Here is an 18189-nt window from a genome sequence, read left to right as displayed (position 1 = left end):
GAAGACAGGGAGCCCTGGACCTCGAGGATGTGGGACCCTGCTGAGGACGGGCTGATTTCATACGCCGGCTGCCTTCCTGGCTGCTGTGCCCTTTTGCTGCTTCTTCAGGGGACACAGCCGCACCACACACCTCGCCGGTGAGGATCGGGAAGCAGGCAGGACCAGCTCTGCTGCAAGCAAACCCTGCAGCTTGTCTGTGCTGCTCAACAGGCATTTTTCTCCCTCTGCTGAAGGACTCTGGTTCCTGTTCAAGCTGTGCAAAGCTGCAACGGGTCTTTATTAGTGGGTCAGTAGCAAGTCAAAATTATATTTCAAAATAATCTCCTTACTGTGTTAAATAAGCACCTCAGATTAGACAAATTGCACGGATTTTGCCTAATAACCTTCTCCCACCTAATCCTATTTTACTGCCATTGCCTGACCTCAATTGACGGCCCAGTGGACCCAGTGGGCTGGTTTGTCCCCTGGCAGTAGCACCTGGACGGTGGGGCTTGCAATGTGGTGTAGTTCATGGCTGAGCGCCCACAGGCTGCAGGGGCTCCAGGAAAAGGGAGGGAACCCCTGGAGCCGAGCAGGAGCCCTTCCCCAGCTGGCCAAGCCCCACAATGGGGATGGGGCTCCCATGGGCTCCTCTCCCAGAGCATTCCCCAGCAAAGCACCCCGTGCTGCTGGAGCTGGCAGTGAGCTCTCCACCTCACCTGCCCCTGCAAGGCCTGCCTGGCTGCCGGCTCCGGGTGACCCAGGGCTCACCTTCGGCCCCAAGGGCTCCAGGGGGAGGGCTCCAGGGGGCTGGGGGCCGCCTGCTCCCCACAGTGCTTGGACCAGCAGAGCTGCCCCCCTGGGTGCAGGATGTCCCTTTCGGTCCTGCTCGCTGCTGCTCAGAGGGAGCCTCCCTCCATGCTCACCACCCAATTCCGAGAGAGCTGTGCGCTGTATTTATATATATTTTTTAAAGGACTGTTTCTGTCCGTATCCAAAGATGAGAGACGCTGTGACACCAAAGAGGTGGATGCACCACCCCAGCCCTGTTCCTGCCCGAGAAGGACGCCTGGATCAAGCCCTCCAAGCAAGCAAGCATGCAAACAGCCCTGCACAGACAGCACATGCCCACTTCTCCATCGGAATTGCAGCCTGCACAGCGCAGGCACTGCTGTGAGCCCCTGGCTGGCTATCCCAGAGGAAGGGCATGTGCCGCAGGACTCAGGCACTCCCAGCCAGCCTTCACACTAGGTGAGAGAGGTGTTTCTTCAAAGGGTGGCCGGGGCAGGAACAGCCCTCCCTCCGCAGGCCCTGGTGCAACTGGTGCAAAGCCAGACCGGAGCCGAGTCAGCAGACTGCCCCATGCTGTGAAGGAGCCAGCAGAAACCTTTCTTGGGTCTGTGCTGGAAGATTTCTGCAGGGCAGAAAAGTCATTGGTGCCGGGCCAGGAGAGGGTGATTCAAATGCTGCAGGCACAAAGTTTAACCTCTCTCAGCTTGAACTTTATTAGCCAAGAAACTTTTGCTGAATCTAACAGAGGGGAAAGCACAAGGGCAATTTGCGTTCCAGCTTTGCCTGGGGTGAGCAGGGTAACGGATCCACTGGAGCGGGGTGAGGGGTGGCCTTTGGCAAGGGCTTCTCTGCTTCGGATGGAGGTTTGCTTCCATGGCGGCATGTCAGCTCTGAAACCAGAGTGGGAGGGTTACATGGCCACAGAGGTCAGCATGTCGTAGCTTCTCTCCTCCTGAGACAAACCTTTGTGTAGGTGCTTCCCCAAAGCACGGGTGCCTCGGAGCATCACTGCTGGCACAGGCAGACCCAGGGAGCCTGGCTGCCAGCTGGGTGCATCCTCCTGCCACCTACCTGCAGCTACAGGTCTTCCTCGTTTCCTTGTCTGTGGAGTGAAAAGCAAGAGATGTGTTATGCTGGGCAACACAGCTGGGATGGAAGGGAGCACGAGCGGAGACCCCAGCCTTTCAGTTGGCAGTACTAGGATGGGGAGGGGAGATGAGGCTGCCTGAAAACCAAGTGATACCCACCTCCTCTTCTTCCTGCCACAGTGGAACCGCCGGCCTGGGGGCAAGAGGAGCATTGTTGTGGCTTGTTGTGGCTGGAGCATTCCCCAGCCCACCTCATCTCACCCCCACCCTGCTCCGGTGAAGCAGTCCTGCTTGCAGGCTTGTCCCCCTGCCCGGGACCACTGGGTTTGGCTCCTGTGGGAAACCCCAAGCCCTCCTGCCTCCATGCTGGGGGTGGGGAGGCCCTACATGCCTTCCACTAACATGGGGACACACCAACCCCCCACATGCAGCCTGGCCAGCCCCCCTGCACCACCCCAGACCCCGAGGCTGCAGCTGTGGCACTGCCCAGCAAAGCGAAAGCCACAAAAGCCTGCTCAGATGTCTGTCTTTCCCCCTAAGCTGCCCTTGCAATTGCAAATCCAGGCGATTTTCTTATCTTTCTCCCTAAAACCGCTGGGCAGCATCACTGCATGCAGCAGCGATGCTGCAGCTGCCCTGTGGAGCGAAGCAGGCAGTGCCTGTGGGCATAGGCAGGGTCACAGGGTGCCCTGCACGCTCCGCACTGGATCTCTCCTGGAGCTGCCAAAGTCTGAGGGCTCTGGGAAAGCTGGTTTCTCACTCTGGAAATGTCAGAGTTTTCTCTGCTATTTTTAATTAGTGACCTTCCCTCTGAAGCCTTGACACTGGCAGGGAAATGCTAAATATTTATGTGGTCTCCTTCCCAACTCACTTTCTGTTGGGAGCTTGCCTAGATGGAAATTTCCCAGGCAGCCCCGGCTGCAGGCGATGGCCACCCCCCGCGTGGTGGGGCAGGGTCGGCGGCCCCCCTGCCCTGGCACCCAGCCAGCGCTTGGCACGGGGCAAGGAGGGAGGCGAGTGGAGAAGGGGCCACATGCAGGGGAACAGAGCTGAGGGAGGTGTCCAGCCCACCCAAGGCACTTACTGAGGATGATGAGGAGCCCGACAACAAAAGCCACGACGGCGAAGATCAGCCCCCCATTGCGGATGGTCTCATAGTCTGGGGAGGAGGAGAGCCAAGCAGGCATCAGCCGGGCTGAGGCACCTGGCTGAGCCCGCAGCAGAGAGCCTGTGGGCAGGCGTGGGAGTGGGCTGCCTGTCCCCCTGCCCACAGCCCCCTGGCTGCACGGGGCGGGCACTCACCGTAGCTGAACCTGTCTGGGCTCTGCTCAGGTGCTTGCTCTGGAAAAGAGGAGAAACCCAAGTGAGAGCCAGGGCCTGGGCGCTGGGCTCGCGGTGGGCGCCTGGACAGGGAGGCGAGGTGGGAAATATCAGGAATGAAGCAAGCAAGAGTGTTTTGACTTCCTAACAGTCTAACCGAACCAGTAAAGTATTCCCAGACTCCAGTTTTTCACCCAGGAAGTTTAAAGTTCACGGTGCATTCGCAGGATGTATTCACACAGGATGCACGGGAGTCTTCAAGCTCCAGGTGAAGCTGTGGACAGGGACCCAGCTCAATCATTTGCAGCAGCTGGTGGCTGTTTGCTAAGGCTGTGCCATCAGCAGAGCCGCCTTCGCAGTGCCCTTGGGGAGTGCTGCTGCCCGCAGGACTCGGCAGGGCAGCGATGGCTCTGCTCCCACGGCACCGAGCCCTGAACAACCTCTCGGGCTGACACCTTGCACTGGGGTGCATCCTGGCAGCCTCCCTCCGTGCTGGCCAACTCGTCCATCTGACGGCTGCGTGTCACCGCTCGAACCACCTTACCTGACTGCGTGTCCCTCTGCCAGGAGCTGTTTGGAAGGAGAAATCCTCCTGAGAAGCCAAACACCAGTCAGTACCCATGTGCCAGTGGGCTGCAGAGCTCTGGGGATTCGTCCCCACATCTCCCCCAAATTCTCCTGTGAAAGCTTCCCCTATGCAGGCTTCTGCATGGCAGGAGGGACCAGCCCTGCTCCTTGAATAGAGATGCCCCCATGAAGGCATCTGCCCTCCCAGGAAAGCCCCTTTGGGATGAGGCCAGCAGAGTGCCAGCAGTGCCGGAGCACCCTTACCATCACCCATCGTGTTGGTGTGTCGTCCAGCAGGCACCTCGCTCTGGCAGCAGGCACCCACGGGAAAGCACGTTAATTGGGGGACAAACCTCATTAAACATTAACGGCCTCGGTGTAATGTTTATCGCAGTCACGAGGGGAGGCGCAGGGCTCCTGCCCGCCTTTGGGAAGGAGGCCCAGGAGGGGAGGGCAGGATGCGCACCCACCGTGCCAGCCGGCGGGGAGGGCTGGGCACCCTGGAGTCGTGGGTGTCCCAGCCGGGAGCGGGGCAGCACACCCTCCCTCACTTTCCAAATGTCAGGCCAACTGCATTTTACCTCCCGCTGCAAAGGCAGAGGGATGGGCTCGGGTACAGGCTGAGACTGCCTTTTGCTAGAGAGAAGTGGATGACATGCCCTGTCCCTGCAGCCTGGTGCCACAGGTCCCTGCGACAGTGGCATCAGTGCCTCCCAGCCCAGCACTGAGCCATTTGGGGGGCCCTGGAGCACCTCAACACAGTGATGTCTGCGTCACATCCCTGCCCAGTGGTGGGTACCACGATGCTGCACCCCTCGGGGCTGTGCCAGCCCCAGCCCTGGGTGGCGAGGCCAGCTGCCAGGCGGGCTGTTCAATCCAGTTTGGTCTAATCTCACAATCAGTGAGCAGGAGTCACGTGCCCAAGCCGATTACTGCTGTGGTGGCTGGGGGGAGCCAGCCCCAGGAGAGCGTTCCCCTTGCCATGCCCATGGCGCAGCCCTGGCCGAGGAGCGCAGGCGCCTGGAGCCCACGGCAGCTCAGCTCTTGCACCGTGGGGTGAAGCCAAGCCCTGGGAGGATGATGCATGGGGCCACCTGGGTAGCCCCACTGTCCTGGAGCTGAGGAGGTACTCAGCATCGGCGTGCCAACAGCTGCCATACAGAAGCTCCCAAAAAGTCTGAGGGACAAGGAGGCTCTGTGCCCACGTCCCTCGGGGCTGTGCAGCCGGGCTCGCCACTCACGCGCTCCCTTCACACGGCCTCTGGCTATTGTTGAAACTGCTGGTGGCTGCAAAAAAAAAGCGAGGCGGCAGGGAAGGGGCTCGGATGGCCCATTGCTGCTAGCACAAAGCCGGTCTGTGCTGCCCGGGGGGTGCGCTGCCACTGCTCCCCTCCAGCCCAGCCTGGCTGCCAGCACTGCCCAGCCACAGAGGGATGGTGTGGGAAGCTGCTCGCCAGCTCACCCAGCCAGCCTGGCCGGCAGAGCTGGAGCCCTCGGCCCTCGCTCCCCTGGAAAACGCCACGGCCCTTGAGATGATGCAGCCAGGCACTGATAGGAACGATATTTTATTACTTTCCCCCCCTTCGGTCACAGCACAGAACACACCAGTCCTTTACCATAGCAGCACACTTGCCCATTTAAAAGGCAACACAATAGCTCCATTTATTTTACAACGGTGAGGATTTTGCCATTTCTACACACCACAGGGATTTCTTTGTTTTGGGTTAACACTGACAGCACACTACAGACAGCACGGGCACTCCGACGCGGGACACACACACAGCTGACACTCAGGGGCTGGGCTGCGTGGGGTCTGCTCTGCCTGAGGCTGAGGAGCAGCGCAGAGGCAGGAGGCGAGCCGAGCTCTCTGCAATGGCCAGGGGAAGGGAAAGGACACGGCACCACGGTCCCTCTGCCTTGTACAGATGGGACAGAGCGTGCTTCCCAGGGATGCAAAGCACACAGGGACACAGTGGGGAGGGCATGGCAGAAACCCCTCTCAAAATCATCCTGGAGGACAAGAACATCTTCCCAGCCCGCGGATGGCACTCTGACGGGTTTCAGTGCAGCTGTGGGGATCCCCCGCTGCTGCCCAGGCTGACCCTACCCTGGCAAGTGCCCATCACCAAGCCGGCAGCCCCCAGCCCCGTCAAGACCATGGTGCTGCATGCCCCCAGGCTTGGGAAAGGGGCCAGACTCACAGGTTTGCCTCCAACTCACAAGTGGACACAAGGTGACGATGGACTCTAGGCTCAGCCCCTCTGCAGCTGGCGCATCACCGCTGTGCAAGCTCAGGCGTGCAAAGCCCCCAAGTATCACTCGCCGCCGCTTGCTGCTGCTCCGTGGGGAGAAGGGACAGTTGGCATCGGGGGGGTGACAACATGTAACCTCCACGGGACGACATGCAGAGCGCTGACGCGGGTGGCCATGTCCTGGGCCACGGCACAGGGAGCAACAAGGCATCAAGGAAGGGCAGGGAGGAAACGCCACTGCCCTTTCCCTGCCAGAGACAAGCAAGGACAGAATCTTCATTTCAGTCCATGTTTCTCTTTAGCCCTCAGAGACTGTTTAACCTGCCCACCTCTGTCTCACGGGCAGGCAGAGCACTGGCGAGGAGCTGGTTTGTGCTGGTTAGCAGGGTCACCGCTGCGCAGCCGCCCTCTTTCACAGTGTCACTGTGCTGGGGGATTTCACAGGCTTCTCTGCCCCCACAGCATTTCCTCACATTTAAAGCAGCATCCCACACACCAGCAGCTTGGTTTTAGCCAGGGACAGAAACAGGGAGTGCTGAGCAGGCGAGAAAGGGCAGCTCCCTTCAGCCTTAAATCCAGCACACAGGTGCCACCATCGAGGGAAGCCGAGCTGCAGGGTGTCCCTGCCTGACTCCCCCCACCCCACCCCACCTCCCGCCACGGCTGCCTTTGGGCTGGGGATACGCGGGAGGATTATTGCTGAAACGGCAACGTGCGGTCCAGAGTCACGCTGGGCAGGTCCCCAAAGCGCTGTGGGACTGGTCCCCGAGCCCTGCCCAAAGCCAGCCAGGGTGAACCACGAGCAGCCAGCACTGTGCAGGCTGCACCGAGTGCCTTTGGCTGTGGGTGGGGGGACATGGGGCTCCCCCCGGTCTGCAGTAGGGTTCATGCACCGCAGCCCATGCTGCCCTGCCCTGTGGATCCTGTTCCTGGGCTCGGGGGGGGGGGGCGGCTCAGAAGGGCAGTGCCTGCCAGTCCCACAGAGCCCGAATCACACGCACAGCACGAGAAAGGTGAAGAGAAATTCACTATTACAACATCAGCAACGACTAGCCCTAGAGGTAATGATCATCTCACATCAACATTACACACCACTGGAGGCAGAGAGGACGGTGAGCGGAGTTCAGTCAGGTTAGTAAACAGAGAACCGGTGCTGAAGTACAGAGGGTAACACAGACACAGCAGCTTTGCATCTCCTTAGAGGGACCTGTTGCTGTGATTTCAGTTTCCTCGCAGGCCACTGGCATCTGCGGTCCGAGCATCTGTCCTCGGGTCTCTGGGTCTGTGTGGGAAGGAGAGCAGCAAGTCAGGCTGGGAGCAGTGCCACTGCCTTTCCACGTGTGGGGCTTGTCCCCCAGCAGCACAAACTGCCCTCCCACCAGCACGGGCTCCAGGCATCCCCTCTCCGAATGCAGGCCACAGCCCAGGAGCTCGGGGAACTCTGGCTACAGGGGAGAAGCGAGATGCCCCAGGGGACTTGCACTCAGCTCTCCAGAGGCCCTAAAAATAAACCTACTTTGGGGTGGAGGACTGTAAGAAAAGGAAATGCAATGCAAGGGAAAATCCAGACAGATGCTTCCTTTTCCTGCTGGGCTGCCTGGGACTTGCCGAGCACAGGACACCCAGGACATCACCAGCACTGCACGCTTCCCTGCCATGGCTCCTACCAGCATTTGCTCCTGCACCATGCTGGGGATGCAGAGCTGCCCAGTCCCAGCAGACTGGTCTGCTCAGACCCCCACAGTCCCCTTCCCCTCCCTTCCTTCCCAGCACTGAGGCTGTGACAGCTCTGGTGCCACACACACATGCTGGCCTGGGCCAGTCCACAGCAGCCCCAGGACTCACCACATGGCTCTTGTTCAGTTCTCCGCTTTCTGTGCTCCCGTTGCTGCAAGGAGAAGAGTGGAGTGGTTTGCAAAGTCTGCCCAGAGCTGCATGCTCTGCAGGCAGGCAAGTGCAATGCAGCAGCAGGGAACAAGCAGGAGAAGCTATCTTACCGTTCGAGGTGATCAGGTTCTCAGCCTGAGCCTCCTCATCCCCAGGAGCTCTGCAAGAAGAGGAGCACAGTGAGAGCAGCTGGGACCAGCACCCCACCCCTGGGGACGGGATGCCCGAAAGCACAGGGGCATGCTGTGGAAGGTGCCCTGGGAGCGCGCAGAGCTGTTCTGCCACCCAGGAGCTCTGCAGCAGAGCATCCTTGGGCTCTGGGCACCAGGCACCCGAAAGGGATGCTCGGAGAGCGCAGCCGCTCTGCCAGCTGCAGGAGGAAGCCCAGGAAGAGCTGAGCGCTGGGCAGAGAGACCCTCCAAGGGGGATGTTCCCCACAGGGCTCCCCTCACTCACCTGGGCTTCTGGTTGAAACTGCACCTGCACCTCCTGCCTGCAAGGGGAGAGAAACACCATGACTGTGGCCAAAGTGGGAATGGGCCATGGCCTTTCCCAAAGGCTGCCCCCCATGAGGCCGTGGCCTGAAAGCTGGGCATCCCCTGCTCCCCAACTTACTGAGTATAAGAAGAATGCCGACGGTGAACAGGACCACAGCAAACACCAGTCCCCCAATCCTCAGGCTCTGGTAATCTGGTGAGAGGAGACACAGGGGCTTGTCCCTGTTGGGTTCAGGGAAGGGAGCAGCTTCGTGTGCTCCCCATCGCACATGCACACACGTCCCTGCCAGCACACCCATCCTCATGCACGGCAGTGCTCACCATAGTTAAAGGGGTCCTCCTCCTCCTCCTTCTCCTTCTCTTGGGTGGCCACTGGAAATAAGTAGACAAGGAGTGTGAGCTGAGCGACCCCCCCAGCTGAACCCCTGCAGCCCCCCCCCCCCCCAGCTCAGGCTCCCTGGGGCTGCTGCCCTATGCCCCACTTGGATCAGCTGGGTGGCTGTCCTCTGAGGTCCCCCAGCCTTTTCCCACACCCCTGAATACAGGAAGCACTTGGCACCTACCGTCCGCCACGGCCGCCGGCAGGAGCAGGGAGCACAGGAAGATCAGCACTGCCTCCATGGCTGCTGCGAGAGAGGGAAGTGGGCTTCAGCACCCAGACAGCTGATGGAGGGTACCGAGATGGGGCTGGGGTGCAGAGCAGGGGCTACAGGCAACCCACACCTGACTGTGCAGGCAGGCAGGGCTGCACAGCCCTTGCAGCCCACACCGTGGGAGAAGGAGCCAGACTGGCTCTGGGAAACACCCGAGGGCCCAGACATGATACTGGTGCCATAGCTGTACCCAGCCCCATGGAGACACAGTGGCTCACAGGTGCAAAGGAGGGGAAGGGTTTGAGCGGACAGACAGCCTTTTGCAGGGGGGTTTATATCTTCAACACCTCTGCACTGCTGGCTTTGCTCCTGACATGGATTTTGGTGCAGTCTCAAAGTTGCACTGCAGGCAATGGGGCCATCACAAGGGCTGTGATCTCTCCATCAAGGTCAGTACTGCGCCCTTCACCCACAGCATACTTTAATTTGTCCCAATTAGCATAGCAATTATGGCACATTCCTACAATGAGGCCAGTGGCCCTGGTGGGACACAAGCTCACAGCCATACTTGCGCACCCCCCCCCCCCCCCCCCCCAGCTCTCCATGCTCACCTGCAGCAGCAAGGAGAGACCATAAACACCTGTCTGTCCCCCATCACAGCTGAGTCCATCCCTGTCCCTTCACAAGCACCGACACAATGCCCTTGTGTGGGGGCACCCAGCCAGAGCACAGACCCTCCTCCAGGGGATGCCAGCCTGTGACAGGACTGTGACACTCCCTGCCAGCTCAGGCAGGGGTGCACATCCCCATGCCCCAAGCTGCTGCACCCATTTGGGATGTGCACCCTTGCTACTGGGAGCAGTCACCACCAAGAACTGATGCTTCGCAAAGGGAGGGCCCTGGCAGCACACACGGTACCTATTAACTGGCCCACAGCATCCTTCCTCCTCCTTTTGAGGCGACAGGCAGGAGCCAGGGGAGCGGCTGCTCTGCCTCCTGCCAGCTGGCACCATGGACCTGGCTGCCCCATCCTGCTGGCTGCACGCAGGGGTGCCTCTGGCCAGGGGGAAAGGGCCTGGCAAGCGTGCTTCCCTCGAGGGAGCGAGGCAGGGGCTCTGGGGCACAGAGGCAGGTTGGGTGCTGCCTCCCCAGCCACCTGCAGCTCGCCCGGGCGCAGGGCACTGCTTGTTTGTGTTTTGCTGCTGCTGGGGAGTCACTAAGCGCCCTGACGGTAGGGCTCGTGGCCATACATGGTGCGGGAGCACGAAGAGGGCTCGCTGCTGGCACAGGAGAGGAAGGGGGGGTGTTATCAAGCACCTTGCACAGCACTGATAGGACTGAGTGCTACAGAGCTGCTGCAGCTGCTGCACTGGATTAGTGCCGATAAGAAAGGGGCCCACGACAGAGCAGGAATTCAGCTAGCTAACGGATGCAGATCCCTGGTGTGCTGCTATTCAGCCCCTCCAGAGCCTGACCTGATTCAGATGCAACCTCCATCCCAGCCCACCCCAGCTGCCAGCGATGGGGGGAGGCAACTCAGCTGCCCCAGGCTGGCTCCTCAGGGCACCAGGGTCCCCCCAGATCCTGCCACGGCACCTCGTCCCAGTTTGTGCCACGCAGGTGCCCAGGAACGGCACATGTGGAGCGGGCTCAGCAGCACTCACCAGCCTGCCAAAGCTGGCCCCAGCAGTGGTTTGTGCTGTGACTGGTCCCCAGTGCTGCCCTCGGGAGCCAGTTCCCATCGCGCCTATGGAGGAAGCGGCCTCCAGCCCCGCGAGCATGGGGAGCACGCTTCCAGAACCCGATTTATTCATCATAACAAGTTGCATCCCATGATAATTCACATCCTTCCCTCCCCTTCCATGTCTTGTCATTTTGAAGCCAATGTGTTTTATCTGAACAGTGGAGGGTTTAATTTCCCTTGCTTGCAGCTGCCGCTGCCATTGTGTACGCAGGGCTGTGCTGCCATGCTGCGCTGGAGCATGCCACTGGCTCCCTGTGCCCAAACAAGCCCCTCATTTGCTGAGGCACATAATTCTGGATAATTTACCAGGTCTTAGAAATGTGTACAAAGAACCCAACAGCTGGCGATACAGTAACTTCTAGTTGCACATTTTGCTATGTCCTTTATCTCACATCCTTTGTCTATTTACTGCCGAGGCTGCCAGTGCAAAATCAGTGTCATTACCCGATATGAGGGTGTTGTACGTGCACAAGGATATGCAATACAGCACGTGCCATTGCTAGATGAACAGCATTAATTGGCTCTTGTAGCATATTAATGACGCCTTTAGTTTTTAAACAAATCATTCATCACATTTTTACAGTTTATTTTCCCGTTATTTGACCACTATTGTGGCAGCAGCTCAGTGACATTCCCTGGAGAACATACACGGAGAATTTTGCATTATTCATACCCATCCCTGCCCTGCCCTGAGCCCCGCCACCTGCCAAGGCACATGGGAACCCTCTCCCGCAGCCCCGGTGCTCGCCCCACGCACGCTCCCCTCCCACACCAGGCAGCCCCGGGATGCTTGAAGGCAGCAGCATTTCTCACCCAGCACCCCGCAGCCCTCGGTCTCAGCCCAAGCCACTCATCACGTCCCAGCTGCCTGCCCTCACACCTTTCCAGTTTCAGGGTGCTCCCACTGACACCCTGTAAGGTGCTTCACAGCACAGGCAGCGCTGCCCGCAACAGTGAGAGGGTCTGACCTGCAGCGCAGTTCCCAGAGCAGCTCTGGAAATGCCAGAGCCATGTTGCTGGTTGCCTGGGTGTGTTTTGCCAACATCTCCCAGCTCCGGTACCTGCCAAAGGCTTCGCTCCCTGCTCTCCCACAGCCACCCAAGGAAGCAGGCCAATGCTAGGACCCTGCTCAGCCCCAGCCTTGTTTCCAGCCCCTCTGCTCAGCTTTTGGCTTCTTGCACTCAGCGTGGCAGAGGCCGTTTTTTCGCCAAGCCAAGCACACACAAGTTCTTTGTTTTCCTAACTCAGTTCCTAAAATTCACACGCTTCCACACGCTAAAACTTATCTCCGCACGAGTGAACCACCAGGATTGGCAGTGGCCTTGCTCAAAAAACAAACACAGCATTCTGGAGTGCAAATGAGCCCAGCTCTCCTCCAAGGAAACATATGCTTTGCAAAGTGCCACAGGTTTTTTGGGTTGTTTCAAGCTGGCCCACCCACTTTTTCACGAAGCTGAAATAAAGTGAGAAGAGCAACCATTGCAAAGGGTTTGCTGTTTTCCCTCACTCGCGCCTTCAGACAGCAGCGCTCAAGGCACAGCTCCCTGCCCTCCATTCACGCTGCATCCAGCTGTGCTTCTGCACAAAGGCAGCAGAAAAACAACAGCGATGGCAGCCCCGTGCTCAGCCCCGTCTGCACAGCCCACTCCTCACCCTGTGCCGCTGGCCACAAAGCTCCTGTGTTCTCCCCGTTAGCCACACAAAGTCTGCAGACACCAAACCCAACAGCCACACACTCACACAACCCACAGGCAACCGGCAGTGCAGCACACTTTGCATGTGACTTGAATCAAAACATGTTTTTCTCCTGTTAAAACTGCGAGATCTGCCCAAATACAGTGGGAGGCAGAGTGGCACAGGAAGCGGGGCACGGTACCCGGAGCTCTCCTTCCCTCTCGCCTCGACCCAACCTGCAGTTTGAAGAGTGGAGGCCAAATATTTATCCCCCCCCCCCCCCGTCCACATCTACATGGCTGAGCGAGGACAGGTGTCAGAAGGAGGACATCAGGCATCTGGAAGAGGTTCCTGGGGGAAGGAAGCAATGATGCACATGGAGAGAGTACACGGACCCTGCTGTTGGGGCCTTGCTGGTGCTTTCCTTGAACCCCTCTCCAGTAGGATGGGGATGAAACCAGGCTGAGGGACTAACCTTGTGTCACAGAGGTGGCCAGGGCTGGCCCGGCCCCATGGTGAGGGTTTGCAGGTGGTGCCCACACAGCCACCCTCGCTCCTGCATGCTGGCAGGGCCCTCTGCCCAGGGTAAGCACCACCCCAGGGCACCCTGCTTGGTCTCAGCACTGGGGCTGGAGGAGCCAGCACAGCCGTGGTTGCCCACTTGGCACAGCCTGGCCCCTGCGGCCATCAGCCAGGCCTGGCAGCCGCCGGAGCAGTGCCTGAGGGCAGGCAGCACCCAGTCCCACCCTGCCCAGCCACTGGAGATACTGTGTTGGGCTGCTCCCGCACAGGGACTGTAGCTCACCAGCATGGGCATCAGTCAGGGCTGGCAACAGCACCAGGCCCACCCCCGCCACCCCCCTGCCCACGCTGTGCTTGGGCTTTGGGCAGCCGCTGGGAGCCACCTGGGTGCAGCTCCCAGGCACCGGAGCTGGCTGGCTGATTTGCTGCCCTGCTGCCTCCCTGCCAAGCTCACAGCCAACATGCTTTGCTCCATGCGAGGCACAGTCACAGCTCTCCCTCAGCACCTTGCTTCTGGATAATCCCTCCTTGAAATTCTGCGTGTCACTGGATTAGCACGTGTGCACGCATGGAGGCTGTGTGTGTGAGATAGAGCAGCAGGGGAAATTTGGGCAGACAGACCCCGTCACTCCTGCCTGCCGATCAGCTCTCTGTAGCACAGCAAATCATGCCGGAGCAAGGCAGGTAAATTTGTAATGGCGCCGAATCTTGCAGTCCCCTTTTCCTTCCCATTGTTTTCCATAGATCTGCCCTGTCAAGTCTCAGCCATCACAGCGTAATGCCGAGAAGCCTCCTCCTTCCATTAGGAGTCCTCAGGGCATCTCCTGAAGATCAGACTAAGTTAAAATCTCTAGTTTCTCTGCAAAGCCCCCCAGACCGTGACAGCAGTGCTCGGTTGCCTGGAGCAGTTCAGAGCATACATGTGTGAATGGACATTTCCAGCTATACTTAGATGTGCTCTTCTGCCATTTCACGTCAGCATCAATCTGGCTATTAATGAGCCTGTTGTTGTGCCTCGTATTCCTAAATGAGAGAGGAGAGATTTCCAGCCCTCGCCATTCTGATATGGATGGCAATTTGGGACCCATTCAAAGGCTGACGGACTGGAAGACAGAAGACTGACTAGACAAAGATCTGATCGGCTCTTGCAGGTTTGGGGTATTCCCCCCCCCCAAAGCAGAGGATATTCAAAGGAAACCCTCTGCAGGAGCCCCAAGAACCCAAACTTCAGCCCTGCTTCTGCTGAATGAGACTCCCACACGGACACCCCCAGACCAGCCCTGACTGGGTCGATGCTTCCAAGAACATGCCATCACAGGGAATCGCTGAACGCGGCTAGACAAGGCTCTGGGCGCACGCTGTGCTGCATCCCTCACCTGTACCCCAGCACTAACTTGCCTCCTGCGGGGCTTCTTCCAGCCCCAGGTAACTGGCTCTCAGACACCCAGGAGCCTCAGCCAGAGCTGCCCAGCCCCACCTGGCTCACGAGGAGCCCCCAGCCCACCCCAACAATACATGCTTCCCCAAATGAGAAGCAGCAAGGCACCAAACAGCGAGGCCAGCCCTTCATTTGAGGCAAACCTCCAGCACAATGATTGCCGAGCTAATGGCTGCCTGGCAGCACCGACATCGGGAAAGCAGGCAGGGAACCCAGCCCTTGGCTCCAGGGAAGCAGTAAACACCACCACCTCCCATCAGGAGTCTGCTGCTCCTGTTCTCTCCTCATTTGCTTAACAGATAATTGCAAAGCTAATCAGTGCACCTGCTTGAACCATCCCGTCCTCCCACCACACCCAGCTCTCGCCTAAGCCCTCGGCTCTGGGCACCGAGCAGGGCATAGCCAGGCACCAGCACAACAGGAATCAAACAGGTCAGCCAAAGGTGAGGTTACCTGGCAGGTCCTGGTGGTGAGAGAAATCCAGATCACCAGAAAATACTGAAATAGCAGCGTACGAGAAGCTGTTCCAGGCTCCCATGTGTCCTGGGCTACCACCATACAGCCACGCTCAGCAGAGCATCAAAGAGCGGACATTTTCTCCATTCCCTCTGCTGTTGCCGTCAGTCAGGACCACCGCTGAGCATGAGGCAAACAGAAGCCCCCATCAGGTGTGGCCGTTGTCCCTGCCAGCACCGCTGCAGCTGCATGCCACAAGGAGGGACAGCCCCTCGGCAAGATGCCTCCATGCCACCCAGCACGAGCGGTGCCTTCCCGGTGCTCGGGCGGCACGGTGATGTGACAGCCGTGCAGCTCAGCAGCTTCTTTACACTTTGGAAAGACACAAAGAGTCCGAAAGACAAATGCAGGAGAACAACCAGACACACCAAGCTGCCGGCTTGCTGTGCCAGGGAGTTGTCCTCACCACCACAGTCCAAACTCCTGACAAAACTGTGGCTCTCCGCATCGTTTTAGCTGAACGAGTAAAGCCGCTCAAGGAGGCAGCTAAAATTCCGTGGTGAGGGGAAGGAGCAGCCAGCCTGCATGCGTAGGCATGGGGTGTTCTCCGGCAGCCCCGGGCTCTAACAGGTGGCCGAGCTCTGCAGCGACTGCACTTGGTGCTGGCAGCTCTCCCTCGCATGCTCCCCGTCACTCCGCCTCAGAGCCATGTTCCAACCGGGACTCTCCAGGCTTGTCTTCGTTTCAAACTGGGAATGGAAGCACTCAGTGGGGCTAAAAATTGCAACGGGACCCAACAGCACGTTGGAGCATCGTGGACTTGCTGCAATGGGTGCCGGGGACTGCTTCAAGTCCTAACCCACACGCAGCTTTTCCCCAGCGGCTGCTCTTTCATGCTGCAAAGCTTACTCACATCCACACAAACCACCTGTCACTTTCCCTCCCACAGAAATATTCCTGCAAGATCCCGAGTTCCACCACATGGACTCTGATATCTGTTTCTTCAGGAAGCATTAATTACCCACCCCGGGGAGACAAGCTCTTCCTCTCCTCTGGTATGCCTTCCCGGGGTAAAGCACTTGACTGTTTATGTGTTGCTACGGTGTTACTAAAATATTTAACAACAGAAGCCGGGATGCTGCCAGACGCCGGGAGGGAGGAGGATGGCCGCCCTGCTCGCCGAGGTCCCCACGCGTGGAGCCTGGGCAGGACGGGCAGGCAGGCTGTGCCCCAGCTGCCCCCACGGTGGTCTCCAGTGGGGATGGCTGCTCCACCGGGGCATCCTTCCTGGCACCGGGGTGGGGGGGGTGGGGGGGGTGGAGGGGGGGGCTGGTAACCAGGCAACGGTGGGATGAGGGAAACCACGGTACCCGGCGTTGCCATGGCAGCCGCCAGGGCCGGGGATGCAGGCCGTCCCAAGCGTAGGGCGATGCCCCGGGGTACCGGGCCGTACCCTGCTGGCCTCGGGCTGCGGGACGCTGCCGGAGCCCGGTACAGGGAGCGGCGGGCACGCCGCGGCGGGACCCCCGAGGCGCCCCGCGGTCGCCCCCTCCCCAGGCGGGGGCACCGCGGCGGCTGGACCCACCTGAGCTCGCCGGGCCGGAGCTGAGCGGAGCGGGCTGGGCTGCGGGCGGTGCCGGGTTGCGGGAGGGAGCGGAGCGGAGCGGGCTGCGGGCGGTGCCGGGTTGCGGGAGGTACTGGAGCGGAGCGGGCTGGGCTGCGGGCGGGGCCGGGCCGGAGCGGAGCGGAGCGGGCAGCGTGTGCGCAGAGCGGGGCTGCCGCACAAAGGGCCGGGGCGGGCGGGCCGGGGGCGGTGCTTGCCGCTGGCGGGGGGGGGCGCCGGGAGCGGGGGGGGGGGGCGCGCCGGGAGCGCGGCCGCTGCAGCCCCAACGGCGCCCGGGACACCGAACGGGGTGAGGGGTCGGGGTGGGCTGGCAACCGCGGGACCCGGCCCCCCCCAGCCCGCCGCCCTCGGGTTCCGAGCGTGTGCGGGCTTGGCGGGCGGCGGGGCGTGCTGAGCCCCCCGAGCAACGCCGCGCTGCTCCGCTGAGCCCCCCCGAGCAAAGCCCGCTGCCCACCAGGTGCTGCTGTGCAGGGAATGCGCTTCCCAGGCTCCGCTGCATCCCTGCCCCGCAGTGGGGAGCAGGAGGGGGCTCAGCCCTGCGCCCCGCAGCTGGGCTGGGTGAAGCGGGGAGCAGGCAGGGGGCTGCTGGAGCTCGCTGAGGCTAACAGAACATCCGCATAGGTAAACTCATAAACGCGGTGCAGAAGCTTTTTCTTCTTGCTTGCTGCCTCCCGAGAGCAGAAGGGTGTAGCTGAAATGCCACGCTCCAGGTCAGGTGGCCCAGGCCATAATCACATCAGGCAGTAGCACCTGAGGGCCACTCAGGTCAGGCCTGCTGGGGAGGGGGCAACCAGGAAACTTCCAGCTTGGCCTGCCTCGCTGGTAGCAGCACCTGGTTTGTTTTCAGGCATGGTCAGGACCTGCCGCCTGCATTGCCTCCCCCAGCCCCCCCAGCACTGAGCAGCTGCAGAAAAACAGACCCTTTGGGTCTTACCCAGAGCAGGTCAGAAACCAGCATGTACTTGAGAGTCAAGGCAAAACGCTAACAGAAGGTGAGGGGCTCGACCCCCTGCTGCTGTGAACAAACATCCCGACACAGAGCTTTGTGGCACCCGACCAGTTTATTCCCATCGGACAGCTGAGCACATTGGGAGGAGCAAGATCTGGGAACGGGGTATGTGTTTAAAATAGCATGGCACAGTCTCCGGAGGGAAAGCCTGTGCTTGGCGAGCTGCTTATGGCTGGGGAGCAGCCTGGTCACGGCCACAGCGGGGAGGGAGGCTCTGGTCCTGGCTGTGCTTGGAGCCACCAAGGCACCCGTGGGCTCCAGCCACGGCCGCTGTGCTGGGGCTGTGGGCAACTGCAGCAGGAGCGTGGTGAGCTGAGGGCCTGCCCTGAGCTCCTGAGAGCTCTGCAAACCACAGCACCAAAACTGGTGGTGTCCAGAGCTTCCCACAGGCTGGGCACCGTGTCAGATGGGCAACAGGGTGCTGAGAGCGCTGGGTGGCAGCTGAATGCAGCGGGGCACTGCTCCCTTTCAGGCCAGCCTGGCACACCCATGTCTGCTTGGCTCCTGCTGCCACCCTGGAGAGCCATTTCTTCTTGAAAAATCGCCTTAGTGATGCTGTCACCACTGAGCTGGTTCATCCCATAATAACTCAAATGCATCTTAGATTGAAATCAGACAATAATGGCACATTGTACATTCATTTCCCAGTTTCCAGTAAAATATAAGAAGAAAATAAACCCGCAGTGGCATTTCAAGGCAATTATTCAGAAGGGTAAAGAGATACAGAACAACACAGAGGAGCTGGAC

General features: G+C 59.9%; 2 protein-coding genes across 8 annotated transcripts; both read right to left on the bottom strand.

Moving 5' to 3' along the window:
* Positions 1-1459: 1459 nt before the first annotated feature.
* Positions 1460-5181, bottom strand: FXYD2 (FXYD domain containing ion transport regulator 2). Its single transcript, XM_027803186.2, has 6 exons — positions 4011-5181; positions 3162-3200; positions 2944-3018; positions 2019-2052; positions 1843-1873; positions 1460-1661 (listed from the first exon to the last, which is right to left on the bottom strand). The coding sequence occupies exons 1-5, from the start codon at positions 4102-4104 to the stop codon at positions 1849-1851; spliced, it is 267 nt and encodes an 88-aa protein (XP_027658987.1). The 5' UTR covers positions 4105-5181; the 3' UTR covers positions 1460-1661; positions 1843-1848.
* A 114-nt stretch (positions 5182-5295) lies between these two features.
* Positions 5296-16538, bottom strand: FXYD6 (FXYD domain containing ion transport regulator 6). 7 transcript variants are annotated; one of them, XM_055728647.1, is made up of 9 exons: positions 16395-16538; positions 14807-14989; positions 8946-9008; positions 8704-8754; positions 8501-8575; positions 8342-8378; positions 7996-8045; positions 7844-7886; positions 7008-7280 (listed from the first exon to the last, which is right to left on the bottom strand). In XM_055728647.1, exons 2-8 carry the CDS (start codon positions 14889-14891, stop codon positions 7858-7860), a joined length of 390 nt encoding a protein of 129 aa, XP_055584622.1. In that variant the 5' UTR covers positions 14892-14989; positions 16395-16538; the 3' UTR covers positions 7008-7280; positions 7844-7857. The 7 variants fall into 7 exon arrangements, 6 of the variants coding, with proteins under 6 accessions (XP_055584622.1, XP_055584623.1, XP_055584625.1 ...); XM_055728648.1 differs by having other exon boundaries at positions 8946-9005; XR_008735459.1 differs by lacking the exons at positions 14807-14989; positions 16395-16538 and adding an exon at positions 5296-6246 and having other exon boundaries at positions 7091-7280.
* Between the last annotated feature and the right edge of the window lie 1651 nt (positions 16539-18189).

Source organism: Falco cherrug, chromosome 17 (assembly GCF_023634085.1).
Source record: "Falco cherrug isolate bFalChe1 chromosome 17, bFalChe1.pri, whole genome shotgun sequence".
Classification (NCBI taxonomy): Eukaryota; Metazoa; Chordata; class Aves; order Falconiformes; family Falconidae; genus Falco; species Falco cherrug.
This window is presented reverse-complemented; position numbering and strand designations above follow the sequence as displayed.